Source organism: Onychomys torridus, chromosome 12 (genome assembly GCF_903995425.1).
Source record: "Onychomys torridus chromosome 12, mOncTor1.1, whole genome shotgun sequence".
Classification (NCBI taxonomy): domain Eukaryota; kingdom Metazoa; phylum Chordata; class Mammalia; order Rodentia; family Cricetidae; genus Onychomys; species Onychomys torridus.
In genome coordinates, this window is record NC_050454.1 from 24,526,265 (window position 1) to 24,553,563 (window position 27,299).

At 39.2% G+C, this 27,299-nt stretch overlaps 1 protein-coding gene across 3 annotated transcripts; it reads left to right on the forward strand.

Annotated features, from left to right (window-relative positions):
* Positions 1-27,299, forward strand: Cd200r1 (CD200 receptor 1). Of its 3 annotated transcripts, none has more exons than XM_036203946.1 (7): positions 1-283; positions 21,680-21,739; positions 22,482-22,799; positions 22,913-23,164; positions 25,039-25,147; positions 25,670-25,715; positions 26,369-27,299. In XM_036203946.1, the coding sequence occupies exons 1-7, from the start codon at positions 220-222 to the stop codon at positions 26,507-26,509; spliced, it is 990 nt and encodes a 329-aa protein (XP_036059839.1). In that variant the 5' UTR covers positions 1-219; the 3' UTR covers positions 26,510-27,299. The 3 variants fall into 3 exon arrangements, with proteins under 3 accessions (XP_036059839.1, XP_036059840.1, XP_036059841.1); XM_036203947.1 differs by having other exon boundaries at positions 22,913-23,161; XM_036203948.1 differs by lacking the exon at positions 25,039-25,147 and having other exon boundaries at positions 26,369-26,469.

Sequence of the window (27,299 nt, forward strand, 5' to 3'; positions counted from 1 at the left end):
TGCTGTGTCAAGTCCCAGAGAAGTTTTCTTCTCTTTCAAGTTACTAATCAGACTAAGGAAGGGGCAGAGAGGAAAGGAGTGCTCCCTGATGATGGGCTAAGAGGTGCTACCACACAGAAGCCAACAGGAGAGTGAAGGAAGCCTGGCCATGGTCACTGTTGCTCCCCTACCTGTGAGGAGAACACGTACCGAGTGAGCGGCAGAAACCAGAAACCAGAAATGTCCTGCTTTGGGAGAACTTCTGACCTAGCGGTACTCTTGATATGGGGGGTCTTTGAGGCTGGTGAGTCTGAATTTTCCTCGGGAGAATGACTAGGGATGAGAGAGACGTGCTCTGTGCTGCTTTTGGGCTTGTCCTTTTTGCCAGGCAAAGGCAAGCAAGCCAATTGCTGCTGTAGAGGGGGTAGGTGGGAGATGTCCTCCAGATGTGAGTTATCTCATTACCCCTACTTTCTGCTTTGTCTTATTTATTTTGCTTTGTGTCCTACAATATATACATTTCTATAATTTCCTCCACTGCTGTGTCCTCGTCTTCCCCTCCCTTTTAGGGCGAAGCGGAATAAATTAAAAGCATATTCATAGCAATCTAAGTGACATCGGTTCTCTTTATTTTCTCCCTCCTGGAAAAAAAAAATTTAAATGACTGATGTTTCCCATAACCCATCTAGGTCTCCCTTGCCAACAGTGTAAGTTAGGAATATTTGTTTCTTTCTCTCACTTTCTGTGACAGTGGGCTTTATGCATACAGTTACGCTGGCATGTCTGTGATGTATGTCTGTATTTATCTTGAAGATGTGTGGGCTACAGGAGACTCTTTCTGAATCAGAAGGTGCACTCCTCAATGTCTGCATTCCTGTAGGAGTTGAATAGAATTTGGGGCTACTGTGGGGGTGTCCTGGTTTCACTATAGAAGGGAGGTGGGAGTTGATGTGGGAGGGCATTTTCATGTTTCACTTTTAGTCGATGGAGAAGCTGCAGGGAGCAACGTACTTAGCTCTATATTTTGTAGTTTAACGATTTAAAGGAGCAATGGTATTTTCCCCTCTCATCAGAATTCCTTTAAAATCATTTTCGTCTATCGCCCAGAAAAAGTCTGTCTCATGATAACCTTGTTGGTGAGCACACATAAAATAACTATGGTCTACCACTACACTTCTCTGCTGAGAATCTTCACACATCTTTTCTCTTTGATGTGCAGAGCAACCCAGTGAGGTAGGCATGGAAGACAGCTCCAGACCTTGAAGCTCAGAGAGGTGAAATGATTTGTCCATGGTGATAAGGGGCATCACAGAACACTTGAGTGAGCAGTTTACCCGGACCCTTTTCACTAAGGAGAACCGCCCATTTTAACACTGCTGAAAAATGCTAAACTAATATTGGGCTATAGATTGAATGGAAAAAGAAAAAGATCGATCTGCATCTTTCAGGAGTTGGGCTTCTCTGGAAAGCTCCTGAAATCTGTGAAGGATGAGTTCGACAGGGAAAGCCAGGCAGGCATGGAGCTGTTTGTGTCAGGCTGTGTTATGAAGGGGACAGAAAAGGAACAAAGTGGAAACACAACAGATAACTTGAATTTTAAAGGCTGAAGGGTGAGTTTTTAAAACTGCGTCTGAACACACGTTGGAGGCGCTATGTTCATCAAGTCTCTGAAGCCCCGGCTTGTATCATAAAATCATCAAGTGTTTCAAATGCAAACGAGCAAATTACTTTATACCCATGATCTGGCATGATAAGGTCACGGAGATGTCATTTAGAACCGTGAGCTGAAAACCAACCGGGACCGCAACTTTATGGCTTTGGTACTGGTGTTGCAGACAAGATTGGTTCATACCGGAGAGAGGGGAGAGAGGGGAAGGGTATCAGGGTAAACGATAGGATGTGTTTCTTTTGCCTATTTACTTTAAATTTTACTTTAAGCTGTAAAGCCATGTGGTATTTATCTAATAAAAATCCTCGAAGGGGAAGTTAAAAAGAATCTAAACTCTGTCTCATGCGTGGCTGCCTGTCCTCCACTCTGACAGACCATACAGACCATGCCATTTCTTTCTACTTAATTTTGCCCCATTGTCTTCTAAGTTTTCTCATGTTCAAATTATGGTTTCATTCCACCTTTTATCCAAGTTACTGGTTTTGCCAATGTGAGATGAAAAAAAAAAAAAAGGAACCAATCCCTCTCCAGTGTTTTCTTCCTTTTCGTATTTTTTGCTCATTTTCCTTACCTTCCACAAGGGGGCAGATAGTAACCGGAGGAGACACAACCAGCTCTAAAGAGATTAAAAGCAACGTCAGAAAAGCAATGAATTGTCCTTACTAATTTCAGCCCTATCTTCCTTTTTAATTTTGTGCAGCTGTAAATTTGCCTATTAGCTTAATATATAGGTGTGTTTTTCTCTGAATGTTCATGCTTAAATGTTCTGGTAAGTAAAAATGCTAAGATCTCTCTCTCTCTCTCTCTCTTTCTCTCTCTCGCTCTCTCTCTCTCTCTCTTTCTCTCGTGTGTGCATGTGTGGTATGTACACTGGCTACATGTGGTAGAAATACTGGCTAAAAGTTTCCAGCAATCTAAATGAGGGAGATGAAAATAAAATTAAATCCTCAAGGAACATTTAAACATCAGAAAACATGCCAGGAGGTGGTGGCGGTGCACGCCTTTAATCGCAGCACTCAGGAGGCAGAGCCAGGTGGATCTCTGTGAGTTTGAGGCCAACCTGGGCTACAGATCGAGATCCAGGACAGGTACCAAAACTACATGGAGAAACCCTGTCTCGAAAAAAAAAAAAAAGAAAGAAAAGAAAAAAGAAAGAAAGAAAATATTAAAGTAAAAATGAGGAAAGGTAAAACCATGGGGTGTTGATAGTGTTACAGAGGAGTTGGGTCTTGAGTTGGGCTTGACTGACAGCTTTGGGGAGATGAGAAAGTCAGAGAAGAAATTGAGAGGAGGGATGTGTAACAGGAACAAAGGCCAGGAGGTTCTGCGAGACAATGGGACCTAGCTTGCAGGATCAATGTGTCTTATAATAATAATAAAAAAATAAGGGTGCATTCCAAGGGGCTTTGATGGATAAGTAGATTGTCTGGATATTGTACAGTTAACAGCGAGGTCATCTGTTAGCTTGTGAAAAGAAACAATAATCTAGGGCAGTAGTTTTGGAGAATAATGTGGCTGTAGCATCTTGTCGCTTGGCGGTGGCACTCAGGAAAGTATTCCCTTTGAAGCAGAAATAAGGAGCTTCTTAGCAAGGATTCTTATAATAGGGTTACGTTGGTGGCTGAGAAGGGAAGTGTAGAGGGAGGGCATGAATGCTAGACATTCCTATCTATCCTGGGGAGTATAGAAAAATCCAGCATTTTTGAACCACAGATGGAGCAGATGTTCCCTCTAAGCCAACACAGAGATTCGAACGCCGGCGTTCAGGTCTGAGGGGCCAAAGTGATCTCTTTTCCTCTCTGTAACAGAGAGCAAGATCTAAGAGGAGATGGGAAAGGAGAAAATATCGCCAACAGATTATGTGCTTAGCCTTAACTCGGAGGAAAGAAATGCTCTGCGATTGAGAAATGGGTTGAGACAGACATTGGATACAGGGAGGCTGGCCAGCTCAGAATGGCTAGAACAAGATGGCGATAAATGAAGGTACTCACTGTAGGTAAACTACGTCTCAAAGAGACTAGGGGAATTTCAGCTGACGATGCTCCTGAACAAAACTATCCAGTGGCCGTTTGGTTTTATATTGCGTCTGAAGAATTAATCTATGCAGTCATTAAGATGTTATCGGTGACAATGCGATTTTGCCTCCTCTCCCTTGGTGTCACTGACTCCCATTTTCTAGCTCCTGATTGGGTCTAGGGCACAGGACAGTGAGTGTCATGTGGCTTTGTATTGTGTGACACTAAGAAGTAATCACCATCTATCACTTTAAGAAATGATAAACATCACAAACACATGTAATTTTTATGAGAGTTGATTACAATCTACTCATTTCCCCCAAGAACTGACATCATTCCTGCATTAGCACTAAAGGAAGAATTTCAAGGTTTTCATACCTAGAATTCATACGCCTTGCACGTCTGAAACCATAGGCTCCGTTCTGGGGACATAATCTTATTCTGTTTAAGGAAAGTACCATAGAGAAGCAGCGCTTCCGTTGATAAAGAGGTAATTTTCTCAGGCATCTCTGATGCTCCTAACTGTTGATGCTGTGGCAGGTTTCCCTGGAGTCAGACTTAGCTGGGGTTTGGTGGACAGAACGTTCCTGCACCTCAGCCCTTACTCTCATTGGACACAGCAGGTGGGGGTGGGGACTACTGAGCTAGCCAGCCGTTTAGAGCTTCCACATCGACCACGAGAACGCTGGTCTTTATATCTCCGCCTTATTCAGTTACTGGGTGGGCTGCCCTGGGAAGGGCTTCATTCTGAGCAAGGAAAGCAAACACCCTTTGAAAGTCCCAGAAAACTGAAGGCTGTCTGCTGGCAGTGCTCTCCGCTGGAGCAAAGGGCTGTCCCTGCAGGGGTTCTGGGTGGCACATTCTAGATACACATCATAGTTGCCACCTCCTACATTCTTCATTCCTTTGTGAAATTCTGAATCTTTATCTGGTCTTATTTGCCCAATCAATTTTATATCTTTAATTCTCTCAGTTTTCTTTCGTATGAAAAGAATTTTTAATGATTTTATGTTTGAGACATTTGTTTTACTTCCGTTACCAAAGCATGTTATTTGCTAGAGATGTGTAGAATTCTGGGTGGTGACTGGCTTCCCCTCACTCCCTTTTAGTGCCTAAAAAACTCTAATGGGAAGTCAGCCTGCTACTCCATCATTTCTCTAAATTTTATCTCCTGTCTTCTAGGGCAGTTTTCGACATTTCCTCCTTGTTGCTGGGGTTTGCCACATTTAATCTGTTTAACTGTGGTAATTTCATCTATAAAGGATTCCTTAATCTTTTCAAACAGTATTTCCTCAGTTATGGAACAAGTAGTTATGACACTATTGAGCGACACAGACTTTTCAGACTCAAGACACCTCTATACTAAATCTTTCATTTTGTTTGTGGACTGCTGAAGACTAGCCACGTTCAAGGAACTGCTGGCCATGTTGCCTCACCTTTCAGTGGATGAGTTGCCATGGAACAGCGCTCCAGTACCAACAGTCGAAGGGAAAGAGCTGTGGCAAGAGTGTGTGCATGGGAACCCCTGGTTTTAGGTGTGATACCCTGGAAATGACAGTGACATTCAAGAGAGAAACAATAGCGACTAAAGGGTTGAGATTCTTGTTAAGGAAAAATAAGTCGTCGCTAAAATGAGGCTTGGTCACTTGGTCAGCCAGGAAGTAAGGGAGTGTTCTGCCATATGTCTGTCACTGTGCTTTGTACTGGGGATATTTGATGAAGAAAGGTATGGAGGGGTTGGGGATGTAGCTCAGTGCCAGAGCATTACTCTACCATGTACACAGCTTTAAATTAAACCCTCACACTTAAAAAAGACAGCTATAGAGCCTGTTTCCTTGGAGCTTAGAATATGGTAGGGAAGACAGATATTAAACAAATTCGTGCAAATAATTAAGTAACATAAAGAACGTAGGGAAAATACAGGGTGGCATAATAATGTAATTGGGGAGTCTGGTCTTGTCTGAGGGTCAGGAAGGCTGCCCTGAGGAAGTGAGAGATATGGTGAATGGTAGAGTTAGCCAGAAGAGCTGTGAGATGAACTGTAGGCTGGTGGAAGAGCCTGCACAATATACACAGAGAGAGAGAGAGCTGACTTACGGTTGGAATGAGCGAATCAATAGTGTGGAGGTTTAGCAGGACTTCTGGAAGATGGGAGGGATACTGGGAGAATCAGAGAAACAAGAGTGGGTGAAGACCTATGGGTGGTGGTGCATGCCTGTAATCTCAGCGTTTAGGTTGGTGGGGTAGGTAGTATGGCCAACCTAGGCTGCATAGTTAGAGGCTATCTCAAAGGAGCAAGCAAGTAAACAAAATGTTTTTAAACATGGAGGAGTGGCTGACCCTTGAGAGGAATACCCCACACTAAGGTGCTGGAGGACAAAGGTAACTTTTGGAGAGGGTACTGAGTAGGCAGGCAAGGAAGGGGCGGGGGAAATGTGTAGGTGTTGTGGTAGAGGTGACGAAAGGGGCATCAGAAGGATAGAGAGACCAAGTGTGTTGTTAACTTAGAGAGCGAACAAAGAGAGGTGCCCCAAAGATTAGTAAATGTATTGAGGAGCAGCACCATCCTGGCAGTACGTGTCATAGTTAACTGTGTGTGTGTATTCAAGGAGGCAAGGGATGTTCTTAAAGATGGAAAGAGAGGGATACACAGGCTGTGTTCAAGTTATCATCACTAGTTGCAAGGATTCATGACGTGACGTGAGTGGGGTCTGTCCACATTTGCTCATAGTGGTTGGGTCTTCTGTTTTCTCTGTAAGGTAGCAGTGGCCTTTATCCACAGTTCTTCAGTGTCACAAAAGCTTGTGTTACCACACAGAAAGCACAAGATCCCTGGCCGTCATAATCTTCTGACATTATTTATTTTATTCAATTTTTTTTTTTTTAAATTAAGCCTTAATAGAAACAATTCCATTTTAATTCTAACTTTACCAGTATAAAAACCCAGCCAAGCAACTCAGGTGCATCAATACTGCTGAGAAGATATAAGGGGACTATAAAGACGATGGTGGCCTTTGAGATTGCCTTTTGAGTAGAAGGTGTGTTGCAGGGGAGCAGCCACATTGCTGGTTCTGCTGGGGAAATGAGTGGGAGGAAAATGGATGCTGAGAGCCCCTGGCCACTCATTCTAGAAGCTAGGCGGCAGAGAAAGGGGAAAGCAGACTCTACCTTTGTTTTTCCCCCTCCTCTACCAACAGTGGTAAACCTGGGAGTATGCTAATGAAAAGGACACCGTCTGAGACAATGGAGTGCCTCAGTAAAAATGTCTTTCTGATCTCCATATGTCCATGCAATTTTAAGGTATTTAGTAACTTCCTTTTTCTTTTGACATTTTCTTACTTTACCATGAAATTCCACTGCCTGTCCAACTTACCCCATCGCATGGTGCAGGGAAATTTACTTCTGTGACCCTTCCTAGGGTGTTGACATAAAAGTTGAAGTGGAAAATACGTGTAGATTCCAAATGATTATGTCTTGTTATGTTTATTCCCAAAGCAAGCCTCAATTGGTTCCTTCTTAGAAGTTACCTAGGGGCGATTGTAATCCAGCAAACACTTTTAAGATGTGTCTCTCAGAGCCAGGCAGTGGTGGTACACACTTGTAATCTCAGCAGTCAGGAGGCAGATCTTTGAGTTCAAGGCCTGCCTGGTCTTCCGAGCAAGTTCCAGGGCAGCCAGGGCTTCACAGAGAAATCCTGTCTCAAAAAAGCAAGGAAGCAAAACAAAACAAAACGACAACAACAGATGTGCCTCACAGAGTCTTCTATGGAGACTAAACTGCTAGGGACACCCAGGCTCTCAAAGTTCCAGGTATCTGTGCTTTCAGGAACCTTTGCAGGTGATGATGGATAGAGCTGGGGTTAAGAGTGCTGCCTCAGGTCTTTGTTAGTTTCTTACTTGGGTTAGTCCCCCAGTCAGAGGATTGGGCTGATTTTCGACGCATCCATCTTGCACTGTGGACTTTAACCAGTGGTAGGTCATCTGAGACCTTGCTTCATTCATCCTAGCATGTCTAGAGCTCTACCAGTCACCTGACACCAAGCTACTTAACGGGAGTTGCCTTGAACGTCCTTACTACCTGGTGTGTTTGTAATCATGCCCTCTTAGGTCTTTTCAAAAGGAAACCACTGGGCTTTTTGCCTCCTACTCCTTCAGTACATCCAGGATCCTGCTTTCCCAGTTACCTTTCTTCACTCTTTTAACTTCTGCTCTTTCCATCAATAAGCACACTTTGTCTTCCTCTGTTTTTAGACACGTCCTTGGTCCTCAAACACCAGGTATTGCTTATTCTGTCTCTTTCCCAAGTTTGAGATGAGCAGGTAACAAAGTCACAGTCTCACGGCTTCCATCTTGTGTAGGGCAGAATCCTTGAGAGTTTAAGCCTCCATTTTGTTGACTCAGTTGGCTCTGTTCTCCAGGCCCTTTCAGGCTGGATTCTGCTCCAACATCTTTACTAAGATGGTTTCCTTATATGATCTTTTCCTTATATGGTCTTCAGGGCCATCTATCACTGACATCCTTGCTGCCAAGTTGTAAAGTTCTTACTTCAAGATTTTCCCCATTTTAACTTGATTTAGATCCTTCATGTCAGGAGATCTTACTTCTTCTGGATTTCATGACACTGTGCTTATTTTCTGTTTTGCTGCATTGGTTCTGCCAAGTTCACAGCCTTCAACAGAGCCCCAGGTATACAGGTTTTAAAGGTCTGGGTTTGACCTTTTCTCTAATTTCCATACCACAGACAGACATTTGGCAGTCTATGGGCTTGAGCTCACTCTCAGCTGTCACTCTTCATATCATGTTTTTAAAACTTTAAGTTAGCTGCCCATTCCTTAGTTGTCGAGAGTTGCTGTGAGGTTAGGTCCAACAATGTAACTGAAGTATTTGGCACAGTTTGTATTAATAAACATTAAAGATGAATATTTCGTGCTTCTCAAATACATTGTTTCATGCCATTCAGTTAGCTCTCTACAGATTGACTTTTTGGCCATTTTCAGTTTTTTTGAGAAATAAGAGCTTTTTGTTTCTTTTGTCTTTTTCTCTTTCTTTAAGGAGGCTTTTTTTTTTAAAGCACTTGGCACAAGTTACTGACACAGATAATTACCTTGCTGTGGAATAAGATTTATTACTTACCATAACTGTTGTTTGCTTTCTAAATTTTACCTACCCATTGAATTTGTTGTTTGAATTCTCGTGTCTTAAGTTTTGTTTTTGTAAGCATTCTCTTCATGTCTTCATTTTATAAACCAACTGGGTGTTTTATTTGATCTCTGAATCCCATTTGATCAGTAGGATTGGAGTGACTTAGCTATGACACTTCCAAGATGCTGTTTAATCTTTTGTCAAGATTTTCATGTCTGTTGTCCAGTTTTCCTTCATTCAGCTTTTCCATTTTTTTTTTCCAAATTGATTGTATACTTTCTAGTATTTTCTGAGGAAAATTGGCCTTTGATGACCAAAATCAATGTTGTGAACAGTCTTTATAATTTTGCCTGGTAATATTTTAGTGATTCTCCTCAACGGCCCCCCCCCCCCATGACGGATTTAAGCCCTAGAGTTAAATATTTTAGTATTTTTATTTTTATTTTCAGTTTCTATAATCAGAAAAGTTTCTGGATAAAGTCAACTGTCAAATTTTATCTGGAAGTTTCTTCCTGGTTTCAGTACTTGAACTTTCACATCCCAGGAAGCCAAAAGCTCCAGCAACATATTATATTACCCATCCTCCACCCTGTTCAAGATGAAAAACCCCAAACTACCCATGTTTTCTCCCAGGACTTTTGTTTTATATTTAAATATTTCCTTTCTTTTTGCCTGAGGAGTGAGATCAGAGCCTGATTTTGTTTCTATCCCTCTTAATACTGCTCACAAATAATGTAAAGAATCACCCTTACCTATAGGATCATAAGTACCACTTAATGTCAGATACTCTGTTCTCACATGTGTAATTAAGCAACTGAGGTTCTCAGAAACCCGTGTAAGATTGCAGGGACAAGAAATGAAGACTTAATATGTTGGTTGGTATGCTGACTCTGATTTTGATGTCTTCTCTCTTCTGTTTTCACTGGAACTTTGGGCTTCTGTTGTTCAGAATTTATTACTTAACACCTAATTAGAATGTTGTCTGCTGCTAGGTTGGTATCTTTCATAAGAAAATGTAGTTTCATAAAGTCTAAGAATATGAAACCAATTCTGAGATCCATACTTTAAGCCAATTATGCTTAAAATATTAAAACTAACACACACACACTTGTACTTTTAATTTGCAATTATTTTAACTTTCTTCTATGTTAACATATATCACGTTGTATAATATATGACCTGCATAAACATGAAAGGCTCATTGTCTATCAAGGACCTGGGTGAGTTAAGAAGCAGACCACTGCAGTCTCCCCCGGCTTCTGCTCTAATAGCAAATCGTTGGAGGTGATTAGTCCCTGTGCAGAATAGTTGTTTCCTTAACTGTTTACTCATCATCACATACATGTCCTGCTCTCAGTTGTAATGCATTGTCTGCCTTTTTTGTATTGTTCGTAACAGAAATATTGGTCATTTTGTTTGATAGTTGCTTTCAACTTCTCAGTGCAAACGAATCAGCTCAGTTTTCCTTCTGGTTTTAGCACTAAAATTTCTGCATTCCAGGAAACACCTTAGGCCTAGCAAAGTAAAGTCCTACTCATCATGTGTGCTGTTCAGGACTCAAACAAAACAAAACAAAATAAAACAAAATTGCCCATTTTTTTTTTAAATTGTTTTTGTTCTGTATATTTAAACCTTTGATTTATTTTATTTTCATATGAAAGGTGAGAGTAATCCTTGTTAAAGTTTTTTTTAATATTTATGTGGTATATGTACCTGTGTATGCATTGTGTGTGTGTGTGTGTGTGTGTGTGTGTGTGTGTGTGTGTGTGTGTGTGTGCATGTGGTGTTCCTGGATCTTCAGGTTAGCTATTACAGACTTCCACCTGTCTCCATACCATACAGTGAAAACCACTGCCTTAGAGTAGAATACAGTGAGGTCATTTGAATGATGATAATTTTAGTCTCAGAACCCTCTGAGAAACAGGCAATTTAATCCCACAATTCAACAAACATTAATCTCATTCCATATATAACTCAAAAACACCTTGAAAAAAATGACACTTTTCTAACCTACAGTACAACATATATCTTATAAAATGTAGAAAAACATCCACTAAGTGGCAATTAAAGTTGCCATGTTTGACCTTTACTGGAGCCGGGAATTTTCCATATTGTAGTGACCTTATTGTCCTTGTGGGCTGCAAAATCACCTTGCAGTTGAGCTAAATAAAGGTCTACCAATGCTATCTGAATTTCTGGATCTTTTATGATGATGATATGAGTCACAAAGCTGCATTCATTGAAATAAAACCTCAAGCCTGGTATACTGGCAAATACCTTTCATCCCAGTACTTGGGAAGTAGAGATAAGTGGATCTCTGTGAGTTCAAGACCTGCCTGGTCCATGTAGCAAGCACCAGGCCAGCCAGGACTACATAGACAGACCCTGTCTGAAAATAAATGAATAAGTAAGATAAAATAAAACCTGAATCTTCAGGAGAAATGGATCTATGATTACAATGCATTTACCACCTCAGTTTGCAATGTGCTTTTATATTCTACTTTTACATAGTTTGTAAAAACAAACAACACTGTATGTATTCGTCAGAGGTGAGAGCCATGCACCATAATTTACCTCATTATATACAACATTCAGAGGAAAAGGAAGAAGTAAAGCCCTCATTGCTTGTATTCTCTAGCCATTAGAAATGGCTTCCTGCTTCGCCTCCTAAGACTCAGCCCCAAGAATATTAAAACAGGTACGAAGTTTGAGATTTAAGACTGACAAATGAAGACAGAAATACTTTTACTTGGTTTTCCTTAGATATTTCCACAGATTCAGATGTATATTTTTTTGTGATAAATAACAATGCAGGTGACAGGTTCTGAAGTTTATGATAAGCAGTAAGAATGAGTTTTAGTTACCTCAGTACCAGTGTTGAAATATCTGTATCTGTAGAAATGTTGAAACAAAACTACCTTATACTTTTTTTTTTTTTTTTTTTTTTTTTGTGGTGATACAGTTGTGAACTCATAGCTTCATTTTTAAAAACCTACAGTTTGGGCCTGATTTCAAAGTTTTGATACAAAGTTCACTTATTAGACCTTTAACCATAAGTTTGCCTTTCCACCAAAAGACCTGCAAATGAATGAAAAGGAAGAAAATCTTAGCTTTTTTGTTTCTCATTTTTATGCAATAGTAAAAATAAGTGACTGTTAATAGCAGCGTTAGCTGCTTCGCTATGGCACACTCCGTGTGCAAATAATGGCAATGCTGGTATTTCACAAATGCCTTCCTCCAGTGGTTTTTTTTTTTTTTTTTTTTTTTTGAGTGTGCACTCAAAACGCAGCATTTTGCAACAGATGACAATTGTTTAATCTGGCCAGGAAGTCATGTGTTGCCTCTGAGAGCCCTTTTCTGTGACTGAGGAAGCTTCTCCGGGTTTGCACAGTCATGCCTAAGCGATGTGTCCGTCCTGTGTGGGCGGCATTTGCTTGCTCAGGCAGATGATAAACATGACTTGGGAAAGGAAACTTCTGGTGCTTGAAGTTACTAAGAAGTTTCGCTAACAGTAAAAACTAAAAGCATTCTCCTGTGCCGACTTTGACTTTGGTGGAAAAGTATCTGAATACTGCTTTCATGCAGAACCAAGGTCTTTGATATGTGCTGGTGACGGTACATGTGTTAAATCTTGGCGTTTCTTTCTTTCTTTTTAAACAATGTTTTATTTTAAAATTAGCTTACAGAATACCAAGTCTCCAGACGGGATTTTTATATGTCTTCCATTGTGGTTTAATACCTGCTCCCCACTTACTGGTCCCTCTTCTACTTTGTTTTATTGTCTTCCCCACCCTTTCCTAAAGCCCTGCCCTCCCCCGAGTCTGACTGACTCCTTTCCAGTTTCTTGCCTTTATCCATATTTACTCCCACCTGGACATACATTTAATAGTTAGATACTAGGATCCATATATGAGAGAGATCATATGGCATTTGTTTTTCTGACCCTGGGTTACCTTGCTTAATATATTTTTTTTTTAGTTCCACCCATTTTCCTCTGAATTCCATTTTTCCAGACAGCTGAAAAGTTTGGTTTTTTTTCTTTTCTTTCTTTATTAAATTTTTTCATTTATTTTACACACCTACCACAGTTTCCCCCTCCCTCCTATTCCCTCCCTTCACCTCTTATCTACCCCCTCCCATCCATTCCTCCATTCAGAAAGGGACGGGCCTCTGATGGGAGTCAACAAAGCAGGGCACATCAAGTGGAGGCAGGACCAAGCTCCTCCCACTGCAGCAAGGATGGGCAAGGCAACCCAGCATGGAGAATAGATTCTCAAAAGGCAGCACAAGTGGCAGAGACAGGTCCTGATCCCACTGCCAGGAGCCCCACAAACAGACCAAGTAAATAAGGACTTATACCATCTGCACATAGGGAAGGGATAGTTCTTTCTCTTGTGTTGCTCTAGTTAGGCCAACACAATATTGACCACTATATTGAATAAGAGAAATATTTCATCTTTTGCATTTATTAAGACTTACTTTGTAGCCTGTAGTGGCCAATATTAGAGACAGTGTTGTCTCTATCTGTTTGTCCGTATTTGTTGAGGTGGAATGTTTGGTGAAATATCTAAGTCCAGTTGACCTTTGGCGTAACTTGGCTCTGAGGTTTCTTTGCTGAGTTTTTATTTGAAAGACTTATTTTGATGTGAGATTGGGATGTTAATGTCTTCCATCATCACTGTGTCCAGATCTGTGTAGTATTTTATGCCTGGTAGTGTTTGTTTTAATGTAATTGGGCTTCCAATATTCTGTGTATAAATATTACAGCAATTACATTCTCTGGATGAAGTGTTCGTTTTGTTAATATGTAATGGCCCTCTGTATCTCTTCTGTGTGGTTTTGGTCTGAAGTCTATTTTATTTAATATAAAAATTGCTGTGCCAGCTTGTTTGCTGCTTCTGTTCTTTTGGTAGTTGGAGTTCCAACTTTTGACTCTCAGTTTATGAATGTCTTTCTTAGCTGTGTATATTACTTGGAGACAGCAGATAGTTGAGTCATGTAAAACCTGATGCTTCTGATACAACTTTGAATAACTCTTTCAGCTTCATAATGTAGAACATACAGCTTGATGAGTTTTATAAGGTGTATACACTTGTAAATGATCACCATCAAGAAGATAACACATTTACATGCTTTCCAAAATCTTCATCTATCTCTAAAGTCCATCCCTGCCCCACCTACTAGTTACCACCTACCTATTTTTGTCACTGTAGAATATTTACCCACTTATATCAGAAGAAATTATTTTGCATACTTGCAGACTGAATTAAAGAGCACATTTAAATGATCATATATCATGACCAGATTCATTCCATTCAAGCAATGTAAGGATGGTTCAACATTCACATCAATAAATATATACAACACGTAATGACTCAAGGGCAAAAATAATATGAGTGTCTCAGTTACTCAGTAAAGACCTTGGACAAAGTTTAAAATCCCTTCATGATAAAACCTCTGAAGAAACTTAGAATAGAACCTGTTTCGATAGAATAAAGCCTATTCATGAAAGATCTATAGCAAACATGCAAATGGGGAAAAATGAAAGCATTTTCTTAAAAATCAGAAATGACGAATGTATCTACCTTCTCCATTCCTATTCAATACAGAGTTCAAAGTCTTTAGCTACAGCAATAATACAAGAGAAAGAAATAAAGAGGGAAAAAGTTAAATTATCCCTATTTTCAAATGATAGGATCTTATACATAAAAGACTCTAAAGACTCAATGAGAAACCTTTTAGATCTGATAATTCCAGCATAGTAGCAAGAAACAAAAATCAACCCATGGAAGGCAGCAGCTTTCTATATAACAATAAGAACTTGTTGAGAAAGGAATTTTTTTTTTTTTTTTTTTTGCGGGGAGGGGGGGAATCCCCATCTCAAAAACAGGAGACCAAGAAAGAAACTTAAAAAAAAAATCTGTGTGTGTGTGTGTGTGTGTGTGTGTGTGTGTGTGTGTGCATGTAGATAGATGCTTAAAGAGGTGAGAAGAAGCACTGGATCCCCTGGAGCTGTGAGTCACTGAAATGAACTCCAGTCCATTCCAACAAGTGATCTTAACTACTGAGCCATCTCTCTAGCCATAGAGAGGAAAGATCTCAAGAAAGAAAACTGAACAAAGAAATTGAAGAGGTCATCTCACTAATAAGTGCACACATTGAACTGGTGGTTCACAAAAGAAGTATAAACGAACAACAAATATTTGAAAAACCTTTCAATAATCTTAGCCACCAGGGAAATGCAAATTAAAAGTCCCCCTACAATTCATCTGACTGCAATAAAAATGGGTATCATGAAAAAATAAAGGACAGCAGATGCTGGTGAGGATGTGGAGAAGGGGAACCCTCATACACTGCTGATATAACCACTGTGGAGATCTATATGAAGGCTCCTCAAAAACTAAACACAGAATGATCATGTTCTCTAGCTATACCACTCCTTGGGTCTACACCTAAATGAATCTAAGTCAGTATACCACACAGATGTTTGCATATCTATGTTTAATGCTGCATTCTCCACCATAGCCTAGATATGGAAGAACAGGTAAAAAAAAAATGTGGCATATGTGTGGAAGTCTCTCACCGGCATCTAAGCACATGATACTGGTTTCATGTTAATGGAACAAGAAGCTAGACTGTGGAAGATAAACAATCCATGCTTCTTTCCTATGCAGACTCTAGATTTATATCATATGCATAGATGTGTGGACAAAGAGGACTGAAGGGAGAGAGCTGGAGGTGAGGAGTCAATCCAAGGTATTTGGGAAAATAAAGGCAAAGATCACAAATTTGTTCTCAAATGCAGTATTTGTATTTAAACACATATGCATGTGGTTATGTATGTATATTTGACAGAAAAACAGAAGGGAGAATATTTGGAGAGGCCCAGCAAGATGTAGGAAGTAGGGATGGGGCAAGACAATGTGGGTGGTGGTGGTGGTGCAGAGAAAGGTCTACAATAACACATATCTATAAAAATACTTTAATGAAACCTAATTTTTATGCTAACTAAAATTTTAATTAAAGATAAGTATCTTGCATGGCATCTTAGATCTGCCTCCTTAACCCACCTATATCCATTTATATTTAGAATTAAAACTGTCAGTTTCCAGCTTCAACCCCAATTATCCATGCTATTTTTGGCAACACTGATTACCTGTATCTCTTTAAAATACCATTTTGTTCCATGCTTCCTTTAAATGTTATTATTTTTCTTTGCAATTCTCTTTTCTTAGAAGTTCCACATCCTAGGATCCAGCTCAAATTCCGTCTATGATTGAGAAGCTTCCCCATTCTCTTGTCCTCCTAGTACTCCTGTCCAAAATCATACTGAACTTCTGGACACCAGAGCATGCTTTTATCACCGCACTGAAACTTTACATTGTACTGTTGATACAGCTGTCTAATCTGCTCAGTCTTAAAGTCTTGGGGAGAAAGGATATTTATTAATTAAAAATTTTTAATGGTCTTTTTATTTTCCCAGTAATTTCTGCTCAAAGTATGGACACTGACAATGTAGTTACCAGTAAAATCTTATCTCACAAAATGTTAAAATTGTAAGCTGTCTATATGCTATGCTTTGAACAAAGGAAAATCCTCTTTTGCTGTTCCATATTCATATCCAATTAATACATTACAATCATATTGGAAATCATTTAACAGACAATTAAGAGCATTTTCACACTGGAATACACTAAATACTGTGATCCTGGAAGAAGAACTACTTAGTTGTTGGACATAAACAGGAGAGAGGGAAGGGGAGCAGAGGTGTCCAACAAAGACCAAGTCAAAAGTTGGTGGTAGGGCAAACTGCCCAGTTGTGATCATTTATGTATTTAGTAGCATTAGCAATAACATTCTGAAATGGCCCGAAGAACACAGAAGAAAAGGTGTTGTTAAATGAACGGATTCATTTATGCATATTATCACCCTGCATCTCTTTTCAAAATGTGTAAGTTCAGCAATGAAAGGTCTTATGTCATCAAGGCCCTAAAGGATTCTCTACTGCAACAAACAAGCAAGCTTGGTCACATTTTAGTTGATGCCCCATCTTTTAATGATAGTTATAACAAGTCAGTACTTGATGCTTAGATAGTGTTTGGACTTTAGAGTATCAAACTGCTTTATATGCAGCTAATGTTAATAGAGTATTTTCTATTGTCATACTACCATGCACAAGCCTGATCTTGTCTGATCTTGTAAGATGAGCAGGGCCATCCTGGTTAATACTTGGAGGGGAGACATTGTATAGCAGCAGTTCTCAATCTGTGGGTCTCGGCCACCAGAACACACACATTTCTGATGGCCTTAGGAACTGAGACACTACTCAGGAGTGACATTACAGTTATAAAGTAGCAATGAAAATAAATTTATGGTTGAGTGTTCCTAAGTTCATTTGAACTATGTGTTTTCTGATGGTAACAACCCACAGGTTGAGAACTATTGTTTTATGGTATTATCTAGATTATGTTCTTTGTATTTAAGAGTGTTGACAAGTTTTTCATTCTGAAATTATTTCTGTTTATTTAGTACCAACTTCAAGAGTGCAATCATTAAAAAAATGTTATGGCATATCTAAATTTTTTTTTTCATCTGATGTTTGCAGCATAGATTAGCCCAGAATACTTTTGAACAATGAGCAGCTAATAGTTTATTTTCTGTTCTTCTGTTTCCAAAATTTTTGTTTGGGGGTAACGTTGAAATTAAACATTAATAGATTTTTCAAGATCAGTTTTTGATTCACAGAAGAATTCAGTGGAAGGTACAGAAAATGTCCACATCTGTTTCCCTGTCCCTGCCTCTGTACATGGGAAGTCTTCTCAATTATCTGCAGTTTCCACTAAAATGATGCATTATTACAGCTCATGAATGTATACATTTGTACCTTCGAGTTCACCCTTATATTGTGTATTCTATGGGCTTAAACAATTGTAAGACAGCAATGTCTAAGATCACAACATCATACGGAGTCATTTCGTTGCCCTAAAATCATCTTTGCTTTGTGCGTTCATCTTTTCTGTTCCTCTAACCCCTGTTGTTCATTCCAGCCACAGCTTTGCTTTTCCCACCGTGCCACATGGCAGCAATAAGTGTGCAGCTTTTCCGGTTTTTCTTTAAATTTAGTCGTGTGCATTTAATTTCCCTTCGTGTCTTTTAATGACCCAATAGTCCTCTCCCCGCTTTCTGTAACTTAGGATTTCCAAATGTGGCCAAGGGTGCCCTTGAACTTCCTTCTAGTCATCCATCTTCTACCTCTGAATTGCTAGGAGTATATGAGTCTAATATGTCCAGTTCCATGCAGGGTTGGGGATTGAACTCAGGGTTTTATGTATACTAAACAAGCTCTCTACCCACTGAGCTACATCCTCAGCTCCGATAATTTCTTTCCAGCACCAAGTGATAGTGTCACTTCCAAATGGCATAATATGTTTACCTATTTGTTTATTAAAGAATATCTTGTTGCTTTCTAAGTTTTGGCAGTTATGATGGGAGCTAATTCACATTCTTAGCAGCAATGTGTCTTTTCTCTGTGTCCTTATCTGCATGTGTGTGGTTGTCTTCCTTTTCTTTTTTGTTAAATTAAAATTTACATTTTTATTAACTTAAAATATTATTACATTATTTCCCCTCCCTCTTCTACCTCTAGCCTGTAACTGTTTTCTCAACCATTATCATTCTGACTAGTGTGAGATTTAATCTAAATATGTTTTCAATTTGCATTTCTCTGATGGTTAGCAATAGTGAATATTTTTCATATGTTTATTATTTATTTTTACTACTTTTTTGAGAATTGTCTGTTCATTTCATTAACTCATTTGTTAATTGGGCCATTTAATTTTTTGTTGATTTTTAAAAAATGATTTGTGTGTTAGTCCTCCATTAGATATATAGTTAGCAAAAATATCTCTCCCATTCTGTAGGCTGCCTTTTCACTCAAATATTTCTTTTGCTGTTCAGAAATTCTTACTTTAATAAAGTCTCTTTTTCAATTGCTGGCTTTATTTCCTGAGTGACTAAAGTCTTTGTCTATTGCTATATTTTTAATATTCCTTCTACCTTTTCCTCTAACAGCATGTCTTAGTTAGGATTTCTATTGCTGTGAAGGTACACCATGACCATGGCAATTCTTTTCTTTTTTAATTTATGTACTTTGGTGTGAAGGTGTCAGATCCCCTGGAAATGGAGTTATAAACAGTTGTGGGCTGCCATGTGGGTGCTGGGAATTGAACCCAGGTCCTCTGGAAGAGCAACCAGTGCTTTTAACCACTGAGTCATCTCTCCAGCCCCCCATGGCAACTCTTAATAGGGAAAACATTTAATTGGGGCTAGTTGACAGGTACAGAGGTTTAGTCCATTATCCTCATGGTGGGAAGCATGGCAGCGTGCAGGCAGACCTGATGCTGGTGAAGGAGCCAAGAGTTCTATGTCTGGATCATCAGGGCTGCAGAAAGGGGGAGTGACACTGGGGATGGCTTGAGCATTTGAAAACCTGAAAGCCCACCCCCAGTGACACACTTCCTCCAACAAGGCCACACCTCCTAATAGTGCCACTCCTTATGAGACTATGGGGTCCATTTTCATTCAAACCTCCACACAGTAGCAGTGTTTCAGAGGTCATAGTAATGTCATTGCTCTATTTGAAGTTGATTCCTGTAAGAGGTGAGAGATTGGAGTCTGCTTTTGTTCATCTACATATGGATATCTAATTTTTGCAGCACTATTTTTTGACAAGGTTATCATCCTCCAATACATATTTTTGTCATATTTGTTAAAAATCATATGGCTGTATTGCTAAGGCTGTTGGTTGATCTCCACAAATTGACAGTAGGGCTTCATTCCTGAAGACATCTATGTAACTCATTGAACATGGAGAAGTTGAGCTCATGCTTACCTAGAGCTTTCATTCCTACTGACTAGTGTTCGTGTTACTGGAAGGTACTCTGCATGATACCACAGGAAAAAGTAACAGTCCTAAATGGGATGTCTCCATCAAATCCCTCCTCCCAAGGCTCAGGCATCTCTGCTGAAGAGGAGCCTGAAAGCTTGCAAGAGCCAGTGAGGATGGCAGACACCAAGGAAACAAGGCCTTCTTGACACAGAAGGACTGCCACACATATGAACTCACAGAGACCATGGTAACATGCACAGAGTCTGTACAGGTCTAAGCCACTTGGGGTCCCAATGCTGAGACAGCAAGTGGACAGATCCCCAATCCTAACCCAGAAACTATCTCCAACTGATAACTACTCACAAAGGAAAATTTAATTTTCTCCAATGGAGTCTCACCTGGTATACAAACCACACTTAAGTGGAGCCCCATAACCAACAGTAGATGGCCAACAGAACATAAATTCAATGGTATTTTTGGAGTTTTATTTACTTATTTATGTATTTATTTATTTATTTTTAAAATTTGTGTGTGTGTGTGTGTGTGTGTGTGTGTGTGTGTGTGTGTGTGCGTGACAATGCTTTGTTTGGGCATTTCTTTTCCCTTACAGGTCTTTTGTTTATGTATTATGGTTTCTGTGTTTGTGTTTTATAGGATTTCTGTAGGCAAATGTGTGTGTCTCTGTGTCTGTATGTGTTTCTTATGTTTTGTCTTTGGCTCTTTTCCCCCCTCTGTTTGTTTGTTTTGTCCTGTTCTGATTTGTTTATTTTTATTTTATCTTACTTTATTACAACCATTAATTTTTAGATGCCTGCTGTTTGTTTTCTAATGAGAGAGAGCAGAAAAGGGTGCAGATTTGGGTAGGTGGGAGGATCTGGGAGGAGTTGGGGGAGGGAAAACCCCAATTAGAATCTATTTTGTGAAAAAAAACCCAACAACCTACTTTCAGTTAAAAAATCAGGTGGATGTAGCGTTGTGGTTTATACCTATGTCCTCTGTTCTGAAGAAAGGAAAGGAAGAAGAGATTTCTTCTGAGATCTTCATTCCCAGCCCCGCCCCCCTCGACTTTCCCAGCACTCTGTAATCCCACTTCTGTTTTCAGGTCTTTGGGTTGTATTCTGTTTTCACATGCAGTAACATGTGTAGCTTATCTTGATGTACCTGGATTATTCTGCGTAATAGCACACCTTCTAGTTCCATTCATTTTCCAGCAAATGACAAGTTTGTTTTTCTTTGTATCCTTTTATGTGAATTTATCCTCAAATTTACTTTGTGGCCAGCTACTAGACATTCATAATTCTCTTGGGTTGGGGATTTAGCTCAGTGGTAGAGCGCTCGCCTAGCAAGCGCAAGGCCCTGGGTTTGATCCTCAGCTCAAAAAAAAAAAAAATACATAATTCTCCTGCCTCCCACTCTGTGTGGGCACACCTGGCTTGGGGCTACGATAATTGTGAGAAATTCTACAGAACTCAAGGAAGGAATACAAACAGGTTCCAGGAACTGTATAACAAGAAAGTGGACAGAGGAAAGGACACATACCCTGTTCCTACCTCTGTTCTGCTTCACTTCTGTTGATCATTCTCAAGGCAGAGAGTAGGAAGAAAGAGAGAGGGTGAACTCTTTGTGCTTCTGTTTCTACAGTTCTCTAGAGTGGCTCTGTTTCTTCGTAGTGTGAAGTGTTCATTATTGGACCAAACGTCTTTAACTAGGTGATGGTATCTGGAGAAAGGAGTTTAACCAAGTCAGCTCATGTGGTATGCCTCCACTGGACCTGCCAAGGGGCTGGAAGAAGAACGGCAGAGCTACCCTACAAATAATTTGGCTAAATAAGGTCACTCAAAAGTGGGGAATAATTGATTAATATCCTGTAAATGTAATTTTCTTTTTTTTTTCTTCAAGATGTTGACATATCAGTGATGATAAAACTTGGAATTACTATCTTAAAATCATCTAAATATTTAAACACTTTTACTTAAATATTTTCTAGCGTCAAGTTGTATGAATGGGAATCAAATGGCACAGAACGGTTCATGGCCTTTGCCAGAAGGTACAACTCTTCTTTATCTTGTGGACAACACTGGGGAATGGAGAGTTGACATTCTTTACAAACAGTAACTAATGCTTCAGCTGATGGACAGATTCAGGATGAGTGGAAGAATCTGGTGATGTGAGGGGTATGGTATGAGGGACTCTGAACAATTGCCTCTAAACCTTAGTTGTCTTAGAGTAAAAAAGGCTATGGATTTAGCACCCTTCTGGGTCTGTGTTGAAGAACTCTTCATCATCTATTTAGATGACCTTTATTTGGATGTGACATGTGAGGACTTAAGGATCCCAAAGAGGCAAGTGACATAGAAACAGGATAGTTGAGATAGTTAATAGAGTGTTTTTCAGAAGCAAGGCTTATTCACAGAGATTTCTGCTCCTGTTAAAGTGATGACATTATTGACTCTTTTGTCACAGGTGATTGTAACAGATAATTCTGTTGAGTAATCACCACTCAGCAAACTTAACGAGTCATGGACTCTTTACGTCAGTGTACAGGCAGTGTGAGGTTTTATTGTGCACAATGTATATAACCCACAGGCCTTGAATTTTTACTTTAGAAGGTGAATGACATATTTAATTCTGATAGATTGATACATACATAAAGTAGGAATGTGAGAAAAATCTGATATTTCTGGAATACACTCATTAGCCAAGCAATGCTCTAGTGTAACTTCAGACAAGCTGCTATGGATGGATTAACACAGGTTTCCTTTTCTCTTTCTCTTTGTGTGTGTGTCCAGTCAGCACTCCAGTGTCTGTACAGATGGGTACAAAGGCTTTGCTGTGTTGCCCTGCTATTCTAGTGACGAAAGCATTATTAATAACATGGGAAATAGCCCCAAGAGACCAACCTCCTTGCAGAATATCCTACAGAGCAGAAACTAGGGAGACCAATGAAACCAACTGTACAGACAGGAGAATCACCTGGGCCTCCACACCTGACCAGAGTCCTAACCTTCAGATCAATGCAGTGGCCCTCGATCATGATGGCAATTACTCTTGTGTTATGGCAGGACCTAGTGGGAATTTCCAAGTGAAATATGACCTCCAAGTTCTAGGTAAGCAGCAATGTCAAACATTGTGGTATTTCAGGTCACCAGATTTTAGATAGAAACAAATGCCTTTGTAATTTGTGACAAGACTGAATCTTTTTTCCTTTCTATCTCCACAGTCCCCCCTGAAGTAGCCCTGTCTCGAGGGAAAAATAGAACTGCAGTTTGTGAGGCGACTGCAGGCAAGCCGGCTGCTCAGATTTTCTGGACTCCAGATGGGCATCATGTCACTAAGAATGAACCGCACAGCAATGGCACCGTGACTGTCAGGAGCACATACTACTGGGAGCAGAACAATGTGTCCAGTGTGTTCTGCTTTGTCTCCCATTCGACTGGCAACCAGACTCTGTCCGTACAACTGAACAGAGGTCGTGAGTACCTTTAATTTTTGCCTTTGTTTATTTGTTTATTTATTTAGTTTGTGCATATGCCATAGAAAGTACATAGAGGCCAGAAGACAACTTGTCCTTTTACCATATGGAATGGAACTATACTCTTCAGGCTTGACAGAAAATGCTTTTACCAGCTGAGCTATCCACAGGCCCATCTACCTCTTTTTCTTTTTCTTTTTTATGCTTTATCACTTTCTTCTTCTGAGATAAGATCATATCTATCTTTGTAGCCAAGACTGGCCTTAAATTCATGATCTGCTTTGTCTGCTGCCTGAGTGCTGAGATTACAGAGCAAGTGTTTCTTCCATGTGAGGGAACTGGTATTTAACTTATTCTTCAAGGAGTAGATAATGAATAACTGGACACAGGGAAGACAAGTTGAGCTGTTCCCTTAGACACTGCTCTGCAGCTAGGAAATGCATTGTTGTGTGGGAGAATTATTTTGTAACTTTGTATCAAGTGGGAAGAATTGCCAGTACTAAGTACTTCTTGTCTGTACTTCACTAAATGCTCTGCTATTAGGTTCACCATAAAATATTTTCATACTTCTGTGATGTGTAGACTTTAATGCTCAGATTATTTAAACATCAATATTCATAGTGTTTCCTCTCTTCCTGATTTCTCTCTTCTTCTTGCAGTTGTCCAAAGTGAGAGCCAGGTTTCCCTGCTCATTTAGTTTTGTCTTCTGAAGCCAGTATTTATTGGAAATTATGTAAACATTTGAAGCTGGTGATACAATGATAAAAATGAGAACCTCCCTTGTTTTCTATTGAGTTGCAGAATACAATATGGCTGTTAGGAGCAAAGTCCTTGCACACCGTGGCTTCTCATTCACAGCTGTATAAATATGAATATTATTCAAAACATTCTGACTTACTGGGTAATCTGCCAGTCCCTTCCTTTTTCTTTCTGAGGAAACAGGGTGGCTTAGTATACTGCAAAACCAGCAAGTAACAGAAGAATGTCCTACATCATTTTTTTCTTAGGGACATCTCTTATTTTCTTTCCTTTTTTTGAACCAATAAAGTGATTGACTTTTATTTAGTCTCTGAAAGTTGTGAAAAGATATTTTAAAGTTTTTCTTTTTAAAATTATATATATATATATATCTTTGTTCATATTTCTCCCATTACCAATTCCACTGAATCCCCTTCCATTGAACCTCTTTTTCCCAGCATGCTCCCTTCTATTTCTTTCTTTCATTTTTTTTTTTTTTTGTGTGTGGTACATTATATTTAATTCAGGTTACTTGCATGAGAGTGGATGGGGAATTATGTAGTTGAACAATTTATGACCCTTCCCCCATCAGTGGTGGAATGTTGAGGAGTTCAGTCTCATACAGTTCTTGTACATGTAGCCATTGCTGCTGTGAGTTCAACACCCATTTTATGCCTGGAGGATAATGTTTTGCAGCACTCCTTCCCATCCTCTGGCTCTTACCTTCTTTCTGCCCCTCTGCCTCTATGCTCCCTGGACCTAGGATGTAGTGATAGAGATACAGTGTTTGGGACTGAACATTCCATTTAACAATGGCGTATTCTGAGAACCTTGAGCAGTTATGGGTCCCTGCATTAACCATTACCCATTGCAAACAGAAGTTTCTATGACCAAGATCAAAAGCAGCAATTATCTCTGGCTATAAATTAAATGTTTAGAAGACAGCGGAGCACCATGTCCATTTAACAAAGCAACAGTAGGCTTTCCCACACCCCAAGGCTCATGATCTTTCTGACCACCTGCTTTTGAGCATGTTTCAGTACCAGATATGAAGTCCTCCATTTCATCAATGAAAACTATCCTACCATCAGGATTTATTACCTTTGAACCATAACATTTCCTGTCTGTCATTACAGGTGGCAGAGAATTAGGATCTTATATTCCATACATCATCCCAAGTATTATTATTATTATTATTTTGATCATCATAGGATGCATTTGGCTTTTGAAAATCAGTGGCTTCAGGTATTAACTGATGATTTTTTTTCAATTTCATTGGACTAGAAAAGGCTGAGAAATGTGGGGCTGATGGGTCCATTGGGGGAGTAACAACAATGTTCTCATAAGCAAAAGGGATGCATGAAGGGTTAGGCTGGGACACTTTGCTTGGTGACAGTGTTTAATGAGTTGCTCACATGTGTAAGCACCATGAATTAAGTCAGTAAGGGCTGAGAAGCTGGGCATGCTAATTTTTTTTAATTTGAGAAAATAACTACAATAATTATTTTCATGCAACAAAGAGATTGGGTCACATATATTTTACTGCATCCAGCTCCTATCTCAAGATTTTGCTTTTCTACCTAAGATCCAGAATTTTTGTATTTGTTATAGTAACTGCAAATCAGTGTATTCTGTTCATTTCTGGTAGTTTATTTTTTATTTGCTGAGACTTACATAATAGTTATCAGAATATTTCGATACTATAACTGTTTATCCTGAACAACGATGCTGCCTGCATTCACTCCAGATTTTTATTTTATTTTTCAGAAAATGTAAATGGACAAGACCAGAAACTTCTTCAGTTGTTGAAGAGGTAAGATAAATTAAAGACTATTTGTAAACTTTAAAGCCACATGGTCTGAAATCTAGTAACATAATCTGTAATTTGCATTAATATTCATGTTTTAGTTGAACAAAACAGTTCTGATTTTACATTGTTAGTAGTCAGACACACTTAGTTCACTAATTACCTATCAAATACTATGTATATGCTATCCAATATACTTTTTCATCTGATAAATTGTATTTGTCACTTTTGCCCTATTTGGACTACAATCTTTGGGGAAATCAAGTGAGTGTTTCCTTCTCCAGGAACTTGTGTCTGAGTCTTGACTTCCCTTTTTCAGCACCACCATCATTTTTCTCTTATCTAAACTTAAAACAGCCTTCCCCTTAGTCTCCTACAACCAACTTCTTATTGCCTTTGATTTATCCATTTGAAGTACTTCTCACATTGCCACATCCCTCTACATTTCTACTTTCACCCAACAGCCATCTCACCCAAAATATAAATAATCAACAAATGTTTCTGATAGACTATTAGAAGAAAGCCTTGTTCTTCTGTTCACGTAAGTCAGAGACACACGTATAAGCATTGCTAGTAAATGCTAGTATGGTAGAAAATGGGTAATTTGGGTAATAATTTCTGGCTCTTTGAATGGATTTTGACTTTGAGCTTTTTCCAAGGATGATATGCAGCCTTACGCAAGCTATACGGAGAAGAGCAATCCACTCTATGATACTGTGACCAAGGTGGAGGCAGGCTCGATGCCACAAAGAGAAGTCAATGGCACGGACTGGCTTGCTTTATCAGCCACTGGAATCTAGAACCAAGAAAAGTGAATCAAGAGATACCATTATTACTGTTTTGCTTTCCTTAAAATTCTACAATGGAAGGATTACTTGGAAACTTGCTCTTCAAAAGTTCTTTGAAAGCACAAATGTTCTAATGGATTTGTATTTGTAGTCTTCTATGATTGGAGGTTTGGAATCTTTGCTGCTACCAGTTAGTTCTTTGAAGAACTGATGTAATTATTACAAAGAAAGCACAAGATTATGATACAATATCACATTGTGCAATATAGTATGATGAAAACTGAGTTTCCTCAAGAAATAACTGCAGAAGGAACAATCATTACAAAAGAGTTTCTCATGAATTCGTCAAAAAAAATTTTCTCTGTATATGACATACCTATGGTATATGTATGCATTTATGTTTATTTACATACGTGTATACATGCACACATCATCTTGTCAAGACATACTGGAATGCTGGACTTACAAAAGTTAATAATGTGAGTCTTAGAAAAGTTTTTATAACAGCATAAGCAAAACTACCTCATTCTTTTTAATGTCTATGTAAAATTCCACTGTATGATTATATTGTAATTTAATTAATCACGGCCCTTGGATGGGCATTTAGATTTTGTTTTGTGTGTGGTATTAAACAATACCAAGTAGACTGTTTCTTGTGGATAATCTCTGCATTATTTGAGCACATAGTGAGATAATTTTTTCAGAGTAATGGTCCTGCCAATTGGAATGTGTTTTTATTATTAATAATAGATCAGTCAAATTGTGTCAATTTACATTCCCTCCAATTGTGTTTGAATGTGCC

Excerpts from the sequence above, each read along its gene's own strand:
- Cd200r1 (XM_036203946.1), top strand. The coding sequence starts at position 220 with ATGTCCTGCTTTGGGAGAACTTCTGACCTAGCGGTACTCTTGATATGG. Across the intron at positions 21,740-22,481 it reads TTCATGGCCTTTGCCAGAAG|TCAGCACTCCAGTGTCTGTA; the intron begins GTACAACTCTTC and ends GTGTGTGTCCAG. Across the intron at positions 23,165-25,038 it reads CGTACAACTGAACAGAGGTC|GTGGCAGAGAATTAGGATCT; the intron begins GTGAGTACCTTT and ends CTGTCATTACAG.